Source organism: Sciurus carolinensis, chromosome 1 (genome assembly GCF_902686445.1).
Source record: "Sciurus carolinensis chromosome 1, mSciCar1.2, whole genome shotgun sequence".
In the NCBI taxonomy this organism is placed as follows: Eukaryota; Metazoa; Chordata; class Mammalia; order Rodentia; family Sciuridae; genus Sciurus; species Sciurus carolinensis.
In genome coordinates this window covers 61,838,953-61,858,399 of record NC_062213.1, presented here as the reverse complement: position 1 = coordinate 61,858,399, position 19,447 = coordinate 61,838,953, and the positions used below count along the sequence as shown (strand labels likewise).

Here is a 19,447-nt window from a genome sequence, read left to right as displayed (position 1 = left end):
CTATACCTCCACTCTTTTTTTCCTACTAGTCACTTGTCAACTCATTCCAATTAAAAACTATCTACAAAAAAAAATTTTTTTAACCAAACCCATGGTCCAGATTCCTGACTTTATTCATTCTCTCAGTCTAGAATATTCTTTCCTCTCCTTTTGAAACTGGCTACTCTTCATTCAAGGCCCATATCTTATTTCAGGCCATGTGTATCATTCCCCTACAATATTGCCTGCTATTATTATTCACATGGCACTTAATCACTAATGTTATGGTTTAGATATGAGTTGTCCCCGCCCAAAAGCTCTTATCTGAGACAATGCAAGAAAGTTTAGATGTGAAAAGACTGGGTTGAGAGAGCCTTAACTTAATCGATGCATGGTATGGTAACTGTAGGCAAGCAGTGTGTGTCTGAAGGACTGGAGGAGGTAGGTCATTACGGGCAAGCCTTTGGGGTATGTATTTCGTCTGTGCCTCCCTCCTCGTACCCCTGCTTGGTGCCATGTCCTGAGTCACACTCTTCCACCATGATGTTCTGCCTCACCTTTGGCCCCAAAGAATGGAGTCAGTCATCTATAGACTAAGACCTCTGAAGCCTTCAATGCCAAAATAAACTTTTCCTCCTCTAAATGTTCTTGTCAGGTCTTTTGGTCATAACAGTAAAAAAGCTGATTAAAACAACTACCATCAAGTTATGCATTTATGGGGCTGGAGTTGTGGTTCAAAGGCAGAGCACTTGCCTAGCACATGTGAGGCACTGGGTTTGATCCTCAGCACCACGTAAAAATAAATAAATAAAGGTATTGTAGCGAGCTGGGGATATGGCTCAGTTGGTAGAGTGCCTGCCTCGCAAGCACAAGGCCCTGGGTTCAATCCCCAGCACCGCAAAAAAAAAAAAAAAAAAGGTATTGTGACCACCTACAACTAAAAAAATTTTTTTTAAAGTTATGCATTTATGAGGCTGGAGTTGTTGCTCAGTGGTAGAGCACTTGCCTAGTGTGTGTAAGGCACTGGGTTCAATTCTCAGCACCACATGAAAAGATAGATAAAGATATTATGTCCATTTACAGTTAAAAATATTTTTTAAAAAGTTATGCATTTTGTATAAGACTATGAGATATTCACAGAAAAGGATAATTTTTTATACCTCTTGGATATGTAAAAGCAAGTGCTTAATTAAGAGTGATAGGGCTGGGGAGATAGCTCAGTCAGTAAAGTGCTTGCCTTACAAGCATAAGGCCATGGGTTCGATTCCCAGCATCGCAAAAAAAAAAAGAAAGAAAAGAAAGAGTGATAGTAGTGTGGTACTAATGATCAATCAGTAATTTGAAGACATTTTTAAAAATTTAAAAAAGTAAACAGTCATTTATCAACTTCAAATTGAACACAATAGGTTTCATTTTTTTATTATAGTAATATTTTGGCTTCTTTAAATTAATAACAACTACAAACAATTAAATAGAAGCAAAAGGTCTATTAATAAGACAAACACTGGAACTCTAGTAGTCCTTGAAACAACAGACTATTCCTACCTAGTACAGGCTGCATAAGAAAGAAATAACTGTCTAAGTGATCTGATTATGAGTACAAGCATGGAAACTATAATTAAACAGAATAGGAAGTCATTGTTGGCAGTCTCAATGTCATTTTTTTTTACACATCACATAAATGCTTAAGGCAATATTAATATTGATCAGAAGATAAGAACTTGTATTAATAAGTTAACAAATGAATGAGTAAGTGGATAGACAGTTGATACTAAACTTATAGGAACTTTATTAACTTGAACCACTATGTCCAATATAGGTTTGCGTCTTCCCAAAAGATAACTGGACATACAAAATGCTTTTGGTATTTATACATTCAAAACAACTTTTTTTTTTCTTTGCGGTGCTTGGGATTTGAACCCAGGGCCTTGTGCTTGCGAGGCAAGCACTCTACCAACTGAGCTGTCTCCCCAGCCCCTCAAAACAATTTTTTAAAATTATCCTTGGGATCTTAAAATTAGAATGGTCATTTACTCAGCATTTTATACACAAGTGATTTTTAGATTTATGGGTTTCTGAATAAACATCATGTAATACTCTAAACTGAATAACAACCATTTCTAAAATTTTATAACATGCAAAGCATTTTAAAAGATGCTTAGGGTTGATTTTATAATTGTGTACTAAACTAAAGAATAACTTAATTATTAAAATTGCATATCATACATTTAAAAAGAAAGACTGATCACTTCTATTTTTATTTTAGAAAAACACTCATCTTCTGGGCTTTGCATACAAATGATTCTGCCAACATTTAAAAAGTAAATAAGGTACCTTTTGAATATCCACTAAAGCAATTTTTTTAAATAATTACAATCACATTATTCATCATCTCACCTTGTTATTATTCAGTTATCTTGTACGCACTACTGTTAATATGTGCAACTAGCCTACCAAATAAATAAAACAGAGAACAATACATATGCCATATGACGCAACAAAAGGAAACAAGTGAGTACCATACCTGGATTGTTATTAACATTACTTTTGGGAGGTTTCTGTACTGGTTTGGGAAGTGTAGATTCAGTCAAAGCTTTATTAGCAACAGCTTGTTGGGCCTTCTTTATACTGCTCCCTTCGGATTCCCATGTCTGCTCTCCAAGACTCAGCTGCACTGAGAACATCTTAGAAAACATAAACAGACAAAGAAAACATGAAAATTTTTTCAGGAAATAAAATGGGTTGTCTGAGTGAAACCCAAAAATACCACAGAATCAGAATTTTAGTGGTAGAAGTGACCTTAGGGATCATTTGCAACAAAAACCTTATTTTACCTAGTAAAAGAATCTTAAGAGGTTGTACCAAATTGATCTAATGTAGCTCAAAGATTAACAGCAGCTCTAAAAGTGTACATTTTGAGTAGAATAAATCAGATAGAAAATTCTTCTCTAAATAGAATCATATTATTAATGCCATTCAAATAGTCCCCAGGAAAGTACAATAAGTACCAATAAGAGAAACTGTAAAAGAAGTCAAAAGGTCCTGTCACTATATGGGCTTTATTAAAAAGTAATGACTTAAATGTTATGCTTAGCACAATGTAGTCAATAAATTAGGCAATCCTATTAAATATTTTATCACCAAGAAATTCAATCCCCACAAAGAACATTTAACCAGTCAGTAAATTGTTTTTTTTTAACCTCATGAATATTTCTCAAGTCTTCCTCTTCTTTCTGCCAATAACAACTCACTGGATCTAGTTTTTCATCATCTGTAACTTAGACAATAATTTTCAAACTGCTGCTAAAACTACCTTTCTGAAATTCAATCCCAATTGTATTATCTTAACCAACACCAGGTTAAAAACCTTCAACTAAAGCTAGGAATGGTGGCTAAAACAGGAAGATGGCTTGAGTTTGAGACCAGCCTGGGCAACATAGCAAGATCCTGTCTCAAAAAAAAAAAAAAAAAAAAAAAATCACTTCAACTGTTATCATTTTAGCTTGACACAAAAGTTCTACCTGTCTATTCTCATTTCATATACACTCTTTCTCTTCTACATCCTACATTTACACCATCATGTCCATATGAGCTCAGAAACCTACTGTTCACCTTTAAAATTTAGGATCAAGTTATACAATAAACAATCAGTTTGAACTCACAGACTGCTTACTACTTTGTAGTATTAATACAAAAGTATTCACTAATTATTCACTAATTATCAAAGTGAAGTGTATCTTTGCAGCAAGGAGATCATGTAGAAAATATTTTAACCAAGTTATTAAAGTTAACATCAATGATCATACAAATTGACATCGTGTGCCTCCTGACAAGATCCAATGAGAAGTACACATCAACAACTACATACTTTTCTTGGCCAACAAATCTAATCATAGGGAAACAATTAGATCTAAATTATGGGACAGTCAATCAGACAAGTTGCCTAGACTCCAAAAATGTCAATGTCATAAAAGAAAAAGAAAAGAATGGATGGGGGAGAGCTGTTACCAATTAAAGGATACTTAAGAGACATGAAAGACATAAAATACAATGCAAGATCCCTGAATAGGGGGAGATCGCTCAGCTGGTAGAGTGCTTGCCTCGCAAGCACAAGGCCCTGAGTTCGATTCCCCAGTACCGCCAAAAAAAAAAAAAAAAAAAGATCCCTGAATAGATTTATAGTGTGGGAATTTTAAAAACCAAAAAAAGAAAAAAGGGGGGGGAGGCGGGGAGGGGGACAGGATGTAGAGGACAGCTGGAGAAATCTGACTATGAAAGCTATGGTTTAAATGTGTTCTCCCAAGTTCATATGTTGAAAATTTAATGTACAAAGCAACCATGTTGAAAGGCAGGGCCTTTAAGAGAAGATTAAATCACGAGGGGTTTGCCGTCATGAAAAAATTATTTATTACCACAGAAGCGGATTATTATAGGAAGAGTAGGTAGTTAGAAAAAACAGGCCCCTCTAGCACTCTCTTGCCATTCAGCCTCCTACCTAGGGATGATAAAGCATGGAGGCCCTCAATAAATGCAGCCTCTTGATTTCAGACTTCCCTGCCTCTAGAACTGTAAGCCAGAGGAACTTCTATTCTTTATAAATTACCCAGTCTCTGGTTTTCTGTTATAGTAGTAGTAAAGAGACTAATAGACTATTAAACGACATATCTAGTAAATGTTAGTGATGAGTGATGGCAAGATGGTTAGGCAGAAAAATGTCTTTAGTCTCAAATTAATATAGAAGTGTATAAGTGTATTTTTTTTAAGTGAAGAGTCATTATGGCAGAAATTCACTGTCAAATTGTATTGGGAAAATGTAAAGATATACACAGAGGAAGCAAGAAATAAACTAACATGACAAATACATGGATCAGTGAATGTGAAAGATACATGAGTCCTATTGTACTATTCTTTTGTTTCTTGTTTGTTTGTTTTTGGTGGGGAGTACCGGGGATTAAACTCAGAGGCACTCAACCACTGAGCCACATCACATCCCCAGTCCTATTTTGTATTTTATTTAGAGACAAGGGTCTTGCTGAGTTGCTTAGCACCTTGCTTTTGCTAAGGCTGGCTTTGAACTCGTGTTCCTCCTGCCTCAGCCTCCTGAGCTGCTGGGATTACAGACATGTGCCACTGCGCCCAGCTTGTACTATTTTTTCAGTATTCAATTTTTCAAAACAGAATTGAAAATAATCACCATTTGTAATTCAAAACATACACATTTTTTAAAAATTAAAATTCTTATATTCTGATAGTTTAAAACTTATCCCTAAAATATATCTTTAATAAATGTACCTGATTTTTTAATTATTTTAATGAGTTCTTTTTTATTTCAAATTTTAAAATTTAATGAAGATGAGAAAGTTTAAAGATTTTACATTAGATATATATAATATATATCTCATGATTAAGTACAGAAATAACCATGTGAATATTAGATCTTGAGATTCCTGATGGTATCAGGTAAGCATGTTAAATTTATTCTGGCCAGGCGTAGTGGTACATGCCTATAATCCCAGCAACTCAGGAGCTGATGCAGGGGCAGTGCAAATTTAAGCAACTTGGTGAGACCTGTCTCAAAATAAAAATTATTTTATAATTTTTAGGAATGTAGCTCAGTGATAAAGCACTCTGGGGTTCAATCCCCAGTACTGAAAAAAAAAAAAAAATTATTCTACATCTCTCCAAACATGACCTCTCTATAAATAAAAATCTGCCCACAACGTATTTCCACTAACTTAAGAGGAATAAGTCAAATAAAATATCTCCTCCATGCCACATCCCCCTATCAGTTTATACTCGAGGATGATCTGTCCATTATTACACCAACAGTTCCAGTTAAAAACCTCATTAGTGCTAGGTACAGTCGTGCATGCCTGTAATCCCAGCAGCTAAGGAGGACCATGAGTTCAAAGCCAGCCTCAGCAAAAGCAAGGTGCTAAGCAACTCAGTGAAACCCTTTCTCTAAATAAAATACAAAACAGGGCTAGGGATGTGGCTCAGTGGCCAAGTACCTCTGAGTTCAAACCCTGGTACCAAAACAAACAAACAACAACAAAAAAAAAAAAACTCAATAGCTTCATTGTTTATATTTTCCTACTGGATCCAGAGATTCGAGAACTCTGTCAAGCCATTATCTATGGAGGTAACAGAAGAGATTTCAGTAACCACATAAAACATGGAATTTAGTGTATTATGGACTATATACCCCCAAAATTGGTATGCTAAAATCCTAATACTCAATATGATACTATTTGGGAGGTAAGACCTTTCAAGATACTTTCATTTAGGTAAGGTCATGAGGATGGGGTCTCCATGACAGGATTAGTTTGCAAAAAGAGAAAGAGATTCAAATCTCTCTTTCTCCGTTATGTGTGGATACAGCAAGAAAAAAAGCATCTATAAGTCAGGAAAAGAGCCCTTAACCAGGTGGTAAATTAGGTAGAACGCAAATCATGGTACTTCCCAGCCTCAAGAACCATTGAGAAATACATTTCTTTTCTTTAAACTACTAACAGATTAATAGTATTTTGTTACAGCAGTCTGAGCTAAGACATAGTCCTTGTGAAAATGGCTTGGAAAATGCATTAGACAAATGAACAACATCACCTTTCAACAAACAGATTAGTAATCCTTGGAGTTAGAGGAAGAATCTTATTTCCAGAATTGCCACATTATAACATTCAAAGTTCCCAGTTCTCAAGAAAAACTACAAAGCACACAAAGAAACAGGAAAGTACTGCCCATTCATAGGAAAAAAAAAAAGTTGGACAAAAAATATCCCCGAAGAAGCCCATATTCTGAACATATAACAAAGACTAAATCAACTGTCTTAAATAAGCTCAAAGTGTGAAGGAAATTATGGACAAAAATAAGAATCCATATAAAAATTCAAGAACTACACACATGTAGACAACACAGCAATGTTATAACAACCCACAATAATATAAAATAACACTAAATTACTTGAGAGTTCAATTTAAAAGAGCAAAAAACAAAAGGATATGAGGTAAACATTGTTTTTTATTTAATAGTCACATATTAAAGGTTGCCATAGGGCTGGGGATATAGCTCAGTGGCAGAGTACTTGCCTAGCATGCATAAGGCCCTACGTTCAATTCCCAGCACCAAGGAAAAAAAAAAAAAAACAATGTAGCCATAAATTGTTCAGATTATGTGAAGATATGAATATCTGACCAGTGTGTCCCAGCTCTGGCTTGGGACACGTTTGAATCACTTCAGAGCTTTAAATCCTAATGTGTAGACCTCACTCAAGATCAACTAAATTAGAATTTCTGAGAATAAGACTCAGGCATACGTATTTTTTAAAGCTCCCCTGAAAACTTCAAACAACTAAAGTTCAGAAGTAGTACTATAAGCATGTGGCAGGGGGGGTATGTAAGAGAATTACTATATAAGTGTGTCTCAAGAAAATTAAAGTCATGACTAGATTTGAATTTCTTGCCACAGATAATCATTTATTTCACTAAAATACATTTTATGTCTCACTTAAAACTACAAACATGTATGAATGAAAATGACTTTGTTTTCCACAAAACGGATCCCACTAATATAGCTTAAACTTATAACTATCTTTCCTTCGAGAATATGCCAATTATTGTACTACACACTATTTTAAAAAATGAGCTATGGGGGACTGGGGATGTGACTCAGAGGTATAGCACTTGCCTAGCATGTGCGAGTTCCTCCTAGGTTCAATCTCCACCACCTTCCCAGCCAAAAAGAAGTTACAGATAAAAGGAGTGGTCTATGACAAAAGCACATAAAGCAATAGACAAAGGTTAGCTAAAAGGAGACTGCCAATCTCAGAAAAACCCAAAAGGAATCCTGAAACTGTCTAGAAATAAAGTGTCTACAGGAGTCCCCTCAACCCCACTATGATCCACTTTCACCACAATTTTGTTCAGCCACCAGGTCTGGTGGTATGCATCTGAAATCCCAGAGACCCAGGAGGCTAAGGTAGGTAGATCACAAGTTTAAGGCCAGCCTGTACAATTTAGCAAGGAAGACCCTGTCTAAAAAAAATAAAAAGGACTGGGATGTAGCTCAGTGGTAGAACAACCCAGGGTTTAATCCCCAGGACTGGGTGGCAGGGGAAACCTGTTCAGCCTTAGAAGTATTGACAGTGAACTATAAAGTTCATAAGCCCCTCCAAAATTTTCAATGTGTAGAAAAATTTTAAGGAAATCAGAATCCTTCCAGATTCCTCCAGAATCTTGCTAGGTAACCTAGCTTTCCTTTACCTCACATAGAAGGTTGAGATGAGGTCACTAACAGAACAATCCAGCCCGTCCCTCTTAGGGTACTACCAAAAAAGCCCTGGACTAAAACCTAACTGCATGAGCCTTCAGGAAGAACAGAGCTAATTCTAATTATTTTAGCTAAAAATACCACAGTCAGGACAGTCCTGACCACAGTGTTTCTATTTCTACTGAAATTAACTTACTACAGGGATAAGTAGTGCTCCTCAGACCAAATGTAAGTTCACAGGACTCTTTTGAAAATCAGAACTCTTTCAAAGACTGCTTACAAACAAGTCCTTTCTCTGAACTATAACTTAAGATTGAGGCCAAGATCATCCAAACGAAGACAAAATAGTGACTATTTCTTTGAAAAGAAATGCATCAATTTCATTCTTTAATGTACCTGCTGAATTCTTCTAACACATTCCTATTTCACGGATTTCTATTTGTCCATGAATACATAAAAATTACTTTTCCACTTCACAGTGTTTTCACTTTAAATCTTCAGAGTAATGAATGTCAAGAAACTTTAATAAGGAAAAACTTTTTTTTTTTTTTTTTTTTTTTTGGCAGTGCTGGTTTTTTTTCTTTTTTGGCAGTGCTGGGGATTGAACCCAGGGCCTTGTGCTTGCAAGGCAAGCACTCTACTAACTGAGCTATAGCCCCAGCCCAGGAAAAACTATTTTGAAATATCAACACTACTGGAAAATCCCACTCTTTCGAAGTTACAGAAAAGAAGATCTTTAGTTCCTTTTCTTTTTCTTTTCAGAAAAGCCGAGTATTGTTATCTACACTTTGAATTCAGTTTTTCATTTATTTATGTATTCATTCACTCATTCAACAACTACTTACTGAGTATCTACTGTGTGCACCATTCCAGGCAGTGAGAACACAGCTGTAAGCAAACAACATTAAAGCCTTGCCCTCATACAGTTTATATAATTGAGGAAGACAAAACAATAAAAGATCTGAAGTGGTTAAGTGCTACTGAGAAAAAGAGAACATGTATGACAGAGACCAGGAATTCAGTTTCAGATGTACTCAGTTTGAGAGATTTATTAGACACTCAAGTAGTAATGATTAATAGGCAATTAGATATGCAATTCTAGAGTACAGGGAAGAGCTCTGGCTGAGAGATAAATTTGAACACTGACAGCATACAGATGTTATTAAAAGTTATAAGATTGTATGAAATCACTAAGGGAGTCAGTCCAGTCAAAGGAGTGAGAAGAGGTCTAAGATCTGAACTCTGGGACCCCACAATATTAAAAGGTCTGGAAGATTAGTGGGAGAAAAAAAATCAAAGGAAATTTTTAAAGTGTGGCCAATTAGAGAATAGGAAAAATAGCACAATGTCTTAAAAGCTAACAAAAGGAAGCATCTCAACAAGGAGTTGAACATATTTCACCTATATCAAATACACACAACAGATCAAGTAACACAGGACTGACAATTGTTAAGAAATTTAAAGAGGATATTGTTGGTAACTTTCATTAGACCAGTTTTAAACAGTGAGAATGGTGGGAACAAAATCCTGGCTACAGAGGAATTGGAAACAGCTAATGTGGACAACTCTTTTTAGGAGTTTTGCTATAAAGAAGAGGGGAATTAGGTTACAAATGGAGGAGGAAATGGAGCCAGGAGATCTTTTTAAGATTAAAATAAAAAATGAATAGGCTATCTGTATGCTGATGGGAATGATTCACTGGAAGGGGATAGTGACAGCACAAAAGCAAGCAGGGGTCAGGAGAAAAGGGCAGGGGAAGTGAAGCTGGAGGAATGGCCAAAGGACTTGCGATATAACACGCAAATGGAGGGCCTGGCTTCTACAGGCAGTTCCTCCATTATTCAGAAGGGAAGGCAAAGTTCAGATTTGAGGTTAGGATTCTGCCCAGCAAGTACCAGTAATCAAGAGAGGCAAGACAGATAAGGACATTTACATACAAATCATTCAGAATTTTAAGTTGAGCAAGGATCTACCTAAGAAATAAGGGAAGTGGGGCTGGGGCTGTAGTTCAGTAGCAGAGAACTTGCCTACCATGTGTAAGGCCCTGGGTTCAAGCCTTAGCACCACATATAAATAAATAAAATAAAGGCATTCTGTCCATCTAAAACTACAAAAAAAAAAAAAAAAAAAAAAGGGCCAGAATGCAGAGAAGCAAGTGGGTGGAGTGGGTGTGGAGCTGCAGAGCAGAGCCAAGTGGAGCCCAAATGCTGGGTGGAGCCTAAGAGACAAAATTGAATGGAGCTGAAGAGATGGGCAGTGAGAGTCCCTCAGAGTGGACTGGGACCCAGTGGAGCCCAACAAATTGACCAAGCTGGTGGGGCAGAGCAAAGTGGATCAAGTGGAGTCCAACAAATGGTTGGAACTTGCAGAGCAGAGCTGAGAGGAGCCCATGAAGCCCAATCCTTAGCAGCAACTCTCTGGGCAGGGCATCCAGGAAGCATGTGGAGGAGCACCCCACCCAGTACTTCTTGGGCTGGCTCACAGTAGCTCTGTTTTAGGACATTTCACCATGAAGGCTTGAAGCACTGCAGGTACCTGTAACAAGATCTCAGAACATTTTCTGGTTTTGGCTTCTCTGTGATCAACGTTTTCAGCTTCAACACATGAATGTCAACATGTAGTATTTGTGAAAAATGAAAACTCTCTAACACCACTAGGATAAGACAATATTTTCCACAAGTAATGATCAGGTCTACTCTTAAGGCTCCTGTTGACAGAACTCTGTAGAACTAGAGCACTGTTAGAAGTGGAGGGTTCTAAGTTCAATTGGGAGACTCAACTGGGATTTCTGCCTCTGGCTCCACAAGGCACCTCCAACACGCATCAGAACTCCCATTTGGGATTCATAATACAGCAAGCAATCACAAAATTCATTTGGAAGAATGAGAGACCCAGAATAGCTAAAGCAATCCTTAGCAGGAAGAGTGAAGCAGGGGTATCATAATACCAGACCTTCAACTACACTGCAGAGCAACAGTAACAAAAACAGCATGGTATTGGCACCAAAATAGACAGGTAGATCAATGGTACAGAATAGAGGACATAGAGACAAACCCACATAAAAACAGTTTTCTCCTATTAGACAAAGGGGCCAAAAACATACAATGGAGAAAAGATAGCCTCTTCAACAAATGGTGCTGGGAAAACTGGAAATCCACATGCAGCAAAATAAATTAAACCCCTATCTCTCACCCTGCTCAAAACTCAACTCAAAATGGATCAAGGACCTCAGAATCAGACCAGAGACCCTGCACCTTACAGAAGAAAAAGTAAGTCCAAATCTTCATCATGTCAGCTTAGGACCAGACTTCCTTAACATGACTTCCAAAGCACAAGAAATAAAAGCAGGAATCAAAAATTGGGATAGATTCAAACTAAAAAGTTTTCTCTCAGCAAAGGAAACTATCAACAATGTGAAGAGAGAGCCTACAGAGTGGGAGAAAATCTTTGCCACACATACTTCAGATAGAGCACTAATCTCCAGAATCTATAAAGAACTCAAAAAATTTTACACCAAGAATACAAATAGCCCAATCAATAAATGAGCTAAGGAAATGAGCAAACACTTCACAGAAGAAGATCTACAAGCAATCAACAGATGCAAAAATGTTCAACATCTCTAGTAATAAAAGAAATGCAAATCAAAACTACCCTAAGATTCCACCTTACCCCAATTAGAATGGCTATTATCAATAATACAAGCAACAACAGGTATTGGCAAGAATGTGGGGAAAAGGGTACACTCATACGTTGCTGGTCGGGTTGCAAATTAGTGCAGCCACTCTGGAAAGCAGTGTGGAGATTCCTTAGAAAACTTGGAATGGAACCACCATTTGACCCAGCTATCCTACTCCTTGGCCTGTACCCAAAGGACTTAAAATCTGCATACTACAGTGATGTAGTCACATCAATGTTCACAGCTGCTCAATTCACAATAGCTAGATTGTGGAACCAGTCTAGATGCCCTTCAACTGATGAATGGATAAAGAAACTGTGGTATATATACACAATGGAATATTACTCAGCCATAAAGAAGAATAAAATTATAGCATTTGCAGGCAAATGGATGTAGCTGGAGAATATCATAAGCCAATCCCAAAAAACCAAAGGCCAAATGATCTGATAAATGGATGATGATACATAATGGGGGGTGGGAGGGAGGAAGAAGTGGGAGGGTGGGAAGAATGGAAGAAGGATGGATTGTATAGAGGAAAAAGAGGGGAGTAGGAGGGGGAAGGAAAAATAACAATGAGACAAACATCATTACCCTATGTACAAGTGGTACACAAATGGTATGACTCCACTTCATGTACAACCAGAGAAACAACAGTTCTATCCCATTTGTGTATAATGAATCAAAATAAATAAATAAATAAAACTACCAAAAAATAACTTTTTTAAATAAGGGAGGTGAGGAACAGCAAAAAGGTGGTAGAATCAATAGACTGGTTGTATGGAAGGACTGTTGAAATCAAATTACAAGAAACAGTGATCTAGAAAGTTATGAGGTTTGTGTCAGCAAGAGATAAGTCCTAGAAACCAAAATTATGGAGGGTCTTTCAGTTACTGGTAGTGATAAGGTCAAGAATGCAATTACAGAAAAGAGTGGCTGAAGGCAAGTAAAGGGCAAGATAAATGGAAAAGTTCCAGGAACTGAAAGGTCAGCATGTTGGAACAATCATCTAGTTAGATGTTAAAATCACCAAACTTAGCCAGATGTGGGAGCCCAGTGACTCCAGAGGCTGAAGCAGAAAGGCTGCAAGTTCAAGGCCAGCCTCAGTAACTTGGTGAGACCCTCGGTGACTTAGCAACACACTCTCTCAAAATAAAAAATAAAAAGGACTGGGGATGTAGCTTAGTGGTAAAGATCCCCTGGGTTCAATCCCCAGTACTCGCTCCCCCAAACACCTCCCCAAAAAAAAAAAAAAAAATCACCAAAAATTTAAATGGAAGGAAAGCTGAAGAAAGTGAAAGTGAGCCAAAAAAAATGTGATGGAATCACCAAGAGGTCAATAAATGACTATCATGAGGGGAAGTGTGGAGTTATTTTGATTAGATGAAATCAAAGCTGAGAATTATCTCAAGGAAGAGTATCTAGTATTGGTAATAAGGAGCCGAGAAGGACATGTGCCAGGAACATAAGGAATAGTAAATAAACAACCCTAAATAAGCAGAGGGTAGCACAAAAGTAATGAACAACGTATATTACTGTACACAATACAGTAACCACTACAACTTCAGGTCCTATTGGAGGCCCAGCGGAAAGATCAGAGGTTTCACAGAAGTTTGGAAGACAGGACAAGTAAGTTTGGTGTTCAAAATGAATAAAAGCAAAAAGATCTTCAAGGCAGAAAGATAATCTAACTTAGTCAGAGCACAGAAATGAGAAAATAATATGAAATATTCTGAGAAATGCAAACAGTTCAATATGATTAAGAGCAGAAAGTCAGGATAAAAGAGAGTCAGGATACACAGATGAACAAGTAAAGCCAAGCCACACTATTTTCTCTGTTAATACAAGAGATAATATGAAAAAATTAAATAGTTGCACATAAGTCCTTCAGAAAAGTCTCTAGCAGGGAGCAACATTGACAGATTTTAGTTTCATTTTCATTACTTTAAGGGAGATGAGAGAAAACAACCCAATAGTCAATGGCTTTATGAAGATTAATCAACTCTTACAGATCAACTGTTTCCACATTGCATATAAAAATATAAAATTATCATATCCCATACATAAAAGGTACCAAGGAAAATTATGCACAACTGAGTTTTTTCTCAGATGAACAGAAATCAAATATACTAGTTGTAGACTTCTTTTTAACAAGTATATAAGTAAACATGTGTATGTAGCTACGTACAAATTGCTTTTCCATCGAAAAGAACAATATTATAACAATGCACAGATAATAATGCTGGAATATACAACTTTCATAAATGATGTATCTTAGAATTAAACATCACACTGGAGAAGAGGTATCAATAGTTAACCACTGAATTATCTGCTCTATCTCCATTATACTGCAGCAGCTGTGATTTAATGGAAAGAGCACCGACTTGGAGTCAAAGAACGTACTTAAATGCTAGTACTGTCAATTATGAACTATAAAGCAAGTCATTTTTCTGTGCCTGAGTTTCTCAATTTACAAAATGGAAATTTTAGAAACCTGTATTTCTTGTATTTTTGATAAGGTTTTTGTGAGGTACCATGTTTCAAAGAGTTCAAATCATAATGTGACAAAATTTTTTACACTTCAAAATATTATTGATACAAAACAAAGAGCCTCCAGGGCATCCACCACCCCACACACCAAAATAATATACAATTAACACCTGAGACGGTAAGTGTGCTAGTTTGATAAGCATGTCTGACCACCTCTCTTCATAACCTTACCTTTGAATGAGCAGGCCCGCTTTCACTCAGAAGTTTATACTGGGGTTGGATGCTATTGAAACGGGCCAACTCATTTACCAGACACATTGGAGTTTTCTCTTTGGGGTTTGCCATTTTATCTTGGAGAGAAGCTGTAAATAAAAAGGCTGTAAAGTTTTTGTCAAGAATGACTTTACAAAATTGAAGAAAACTAATTTTGACTTTTTGGACTAAAATTAGATTGTATATATGAATTAAATTATTTTCATAAATTTTGTATTTAAAAAAATCAAATCATCTAATGTCTTCCATTACATGCAACAGAAGTATATATCACATTTTAAACAAAAAAAGAACCTTTTTTCTTAAAAACCTAAGTTGCTCTCTACACATAAGTGACAAGAGCATAGATCTAATAAAATTACAATTTTTACTTTCTTATAAATTTCCTTTCCTCTCAAGAAATATTATCATAAACAAATAAATTCTTGACTGCTTATTACTAAAAAGCTAATTCTGTCCACCTTTTGTAGCCTTTCATTTTCATTTTTTTCCTTCTCATTTGGAGGCAGCATGTTAGTAGAAAACTTTACAGACTTGGGACTCAAGTTCTAAAAGTAAGTAGTTGCTCTTCCAATTATATTTGGGAACCCTAAGCAAATTAAACTTCCTTTTCTTTCTTTTTTTTAAAGGAAATTCTGGAAGTAAAAAGAAGAAAAAAATAATTAAACAAATGTCCACTACTGAACAATCAGAACTTAAATTGTTAACATTTTCCATATTTACTTTAAATCTTGATTATATCATGTATTATAGTTAAGAATCTTTTCTCTTAAAAAAAAAAAAGTATAACATTTCAATTAAGTTTCTTTTATTTTTTCTGGGGACTACTACTATATAAATTTAGAATATACTTCTCTAGGATATTTCAAAATACATTTATGGGCATACATGTATATTCATGAGAAAATACAGTTGTGATACATTTGGCTTTGTATTTACATAAATAAATACATAAATTAAATAAACTTAGAATTTTCACAATTTACATTCCTCTCTCTTCATTATGTATTTAAGATTTTAACCTATATAATCTAGTGAATTACATCTAACTACTATAGAATTTCCATGACAATAATGTAGTAGTATTTTTATCCACACCTCTAATAAGAGACATTTAGGTGCTTTCAATTCTTCACTCTTATAAGAAAATGCTGCTAAATAGCACTATACTCCTGGCAGCATGAAAATTACAATTTATTCTCAAGTTTGAAAATATGAAGTATGGTCATGCATTTTAATTTTTATAACGATGTTTGACAAATGGTATCCCACTAATATTTGTTGGGCATTTTTCCCCACCATTATTTTTATTTGCATGCCCAGATTACTATAAGGTTAAACATTTTCTCTTACTTTATGGATCACTGTGAACTGCTTCTGTCCTTTCTTTATTGATTATCTTATATGTTAGAGTTCTTTTTTTTTTTTTTTCCCATATGTATGATACTAGGAATTGACCCCATGGCCTCATACATGCTAGGCAAGTGTTCCACCACTGAACTACATCCTCAGCCCTTTTTTATTTGAGACAAGTTCTCATCAAGTTACTCAGGCTAGACTCAAATCTGGTATTCTTCCTCAGCCTACCGCACAGTTGGGATTACAGGTGTGAATACCAAGAGTTACCAATCTTTTCTATTATGGTTTATGCTTTTTATATATTGTTTAAAAAAATCCTTCCCTAATCTTCAAGATTCTAATGACTTTACTTAAAGTTACTAAACCTATTCTTTCTATAAAATGAGGGTAAGAAATCTACCTTATTTAATTCAAAATTTTATTGAGAGTTCAAGATTTTAAATGTATGTTTTTCTAAACTGTACTGTAAATACAAGTTATTATTATAGCTTCAGAATATTCCCCTAACACTATATTAAACTATTTTATCCTATATTTTTCATCTCATTTGTAGACAGATTTAACTAATCTTCAGTTTTTCTTTCATCACCCATTGATCAATGCCAATAAAAATTCTAAAATCTAGCTATACAACTTGCAGGTTTTATTTAAATAAACTATAGGCACAATGTATGGAGAATACATAAAATGAATAGAAATTGATGATTTTGTAGGAACTTCGTCTTCAAACTTTCTATGGCAAGGTTTAGTGTGGAAAATAGTACTCTTTAAAATTTCTAATTACTCTTAAATCAATAATTTGCTACAATGACTTGATCATGAACATTATGATTATGAAACTATTTTATGAGCTAGGCTTATGGCTCAGTCATACAGCACTTGCCTAGCACATGTAAGGCACTTAGAACCACATAAAACTAGATAAATAAAATACAGTTTAAAAAAAAAGAAACTATTTTATAAGAAAACTACATACATACCTGATAAAACATAAGTAAAAAGAGCAAAAATCTACATAACCAAGTTTAGGACCAATATAGTTGACAGATGAATCTACAATTAAACTATTCTAAGTGTTTTCAAAAAAAAAAAAAAAAAAACATAAAAACTAGCAATTATTTCTTTTGGGAACAGCACAAAGATAAAAGACAAGAGAAGCTTGAGAAAACCCACATTTTACTTAATCCACTGTGTATCAGGCAAAGAAGCATTTCATAAAATGTCCTGTTCAATTCAGAAAATCAGTCATCATGGAAAATTTGGTGACCTGCAGCTATAATCAATTTTAGTTCTTGCTTACCATGATATGAAACATTCAAGTGCAACAAATAGCAAAAGTAGAATGACATTTTCCTAAAAATGAAAAAATATTGAAAATCTGGTAAAAATCAGCCTATTTCATGTAATACTGGAAAAGCAGTTATACTAATGTGTAATTTTTTAAAATTTTTTTTAGTTGTTGATGAACCTTTTATTTATTTATTGACTTATATGTGGTGCTGAGGATCAAACCCAGTGCCTCACACATGTTAGGCAAGCACTCTACCACTGAGCCACAACCCTAGCATTAATGTGCAATTTTCATAACTCAACAATGCTGTATATTCATCTGTTCGATGCAAAAATATGAGGAGCATAGCTGCTATAATGTAAAATTTTATAGTGTGAATGCTTAATTGTACAAGTTTTAAATACATTAAAAAGTTATTAAGCCAGTGTGGTGGTGCACACCTACAATCTCAGTGATTAGGGAGGCTGAGGCAGAAGCATCATAAGTTCAAGGCCAGCTGGACAACTTAGGGAGACCCTGTCTCAAAATAAAAAATAAAACAGTCTAGGGATGTAGCTCAGTGGTAGAATTTCCCTGGGTTCAATCCCCAGCACCTCCCCCACCGAAAAGTGAATAAGATGGTACATTTATAGTCACATAAGCCTTTCTTGATTTAAAAAAAAAAAAAACTGATCTAAATCCTTTTAAGGAAGTGCTAATAACATGCTATAAAATTTATATTCCACAAACTTTAATTCTGTGCTTCAAAAAATTAACATGAATTCAATTAAACATTTTAAAGTATGATTGATGTTTTGGTTTAAGAGATGTGCAAGATCCTACTTTGCTTTGTTTTGTTTGTGCAGTGCTAGGAATCAAACCCAGTATCTTGCAAATGCTAGGCAAGCACTCCACCACTGAACTATATCCCGAGCCCAAGATCTTACTTTGATAAAACTTCTAAATTAAAATCCAAAATATTTAAATAGATTGGAAAATAACTGTGGTTGCAATGTTTTCCTTTACAAAATGATTAAAACTTTATTTTAAAAAGCTATTCCCCTATTTAATCAGAAATCTTATTAGTATTAACTATTTGACAGAGCCCTAATGATATAGCAATAATTTTAGAATTATACCAAAATTTGGATAAAGCATCTACAAAACTATAAAACAAACTGCTCTATAAAAATTGAGATACACAGCTGAGGGTACGTATAGCTCAGTGGTAGAGCACTTGCAAGCATGTCTGTGGCCTGGAGTTCAATCCCCAGTACCACACACACAGACATAAAAAATAAATACACATATATATAAACATATATAACTTATATATAACATTTATATATAACATTTAAGAAATGCAAAAAATGAGAAACACAATGTGACATAGGTAGACATTTTCAAGAAACCTAAGAATATCACCCCTGAAGTTATTCTGAAGTAAACTTCAAGTTCACTGGGTAGTTGGATGAGTAAGAGCCTACTTAAAAGTAAATAAAACTGATAATAATGGATTTCATAATCTAAGACTGCCATTTGGAGAGAGCAACTGGGTTGCTGGTTTCTCCTTCTGGTAAAGAACATGTTTTGGAATATCTCTGTCACTTCCTGATATCTACGTGACCTTAAGAAAAAACTTAAATCTCACCTTCTGTACAGTAAAATAGGGATAGTAGTTGTTTTTATCTCATTGGATGATTACACGGATTGAATAAAATGATATAAGGCACTGTTAACTATGATTAAGAATCCACTATTATTGTGATTATAAATATTAAAACATACTATCATCAAGTACTAAAACTATTAATAAAGTTATACAAATGTTTTTCATGGCTATTATAAAAATATTTTGAACTAAAATTCTGTTAGGATAAATTGATTTCGTTCATACAAAAGGAATTCTTGAATATCTGTAAAAAGAATGTTATTACTTTTCCCATTGATTTATCATATATGCCTAAGAATTTTTCCATAAAAATTCCCAAGTATTATATGAATTATACTTAAGATTTCTCATATATGTGTAAGGGAATATTCTACCTTAACTGATCTGAAATTTATTTACATGTAATGCACCATAAATTTGATAAGGAACAATGGTAACAATAGTAAATACATATCCAACAAAA

General features: G+C 35.0%; 1 protein-coding gene across 10 annotated transcripts in view; it reads right to left on the bottom strand.

Annotated features, from left to right (window-relative positions):
- The window catches only part of Stau2 (staufen double-stranded RNA binding protein 2), a 336,959-nt gene that overhangs the window by 286,573 nt on the left and 30,939 nt on the right, over positions 1-19,447 (bottom strand). For 5 of the 10 annotated variants that reach the window (XM_047525205.1, XM_047525221.1, XM_047525212.1 and 2 more), the window contains 2 exons: positions 14,642-14,772; positions 2,504-2,663 (listed from right to left, as the gene is read on the bottom strand). In XM_047525205.1, coding sequence (XP_047381161.1) covers positions 2,504-2,663; positions 14,642-14,755 — 274 coding nt within the window. In that variant the 5' untranslated portion in view covers positions 14,756-14,772. Of the gene's footprint in view, positions 1-2,503; positions 2,664-14,641; positions 14,773-15,144; positions 15,164-19,447 lie in introns of those variants that run through there. The other 5 variants (XM_047525257.1, XM_047525247.1, XM_047525277.1 and 2 more) reach the window with 2 other exon arrangements.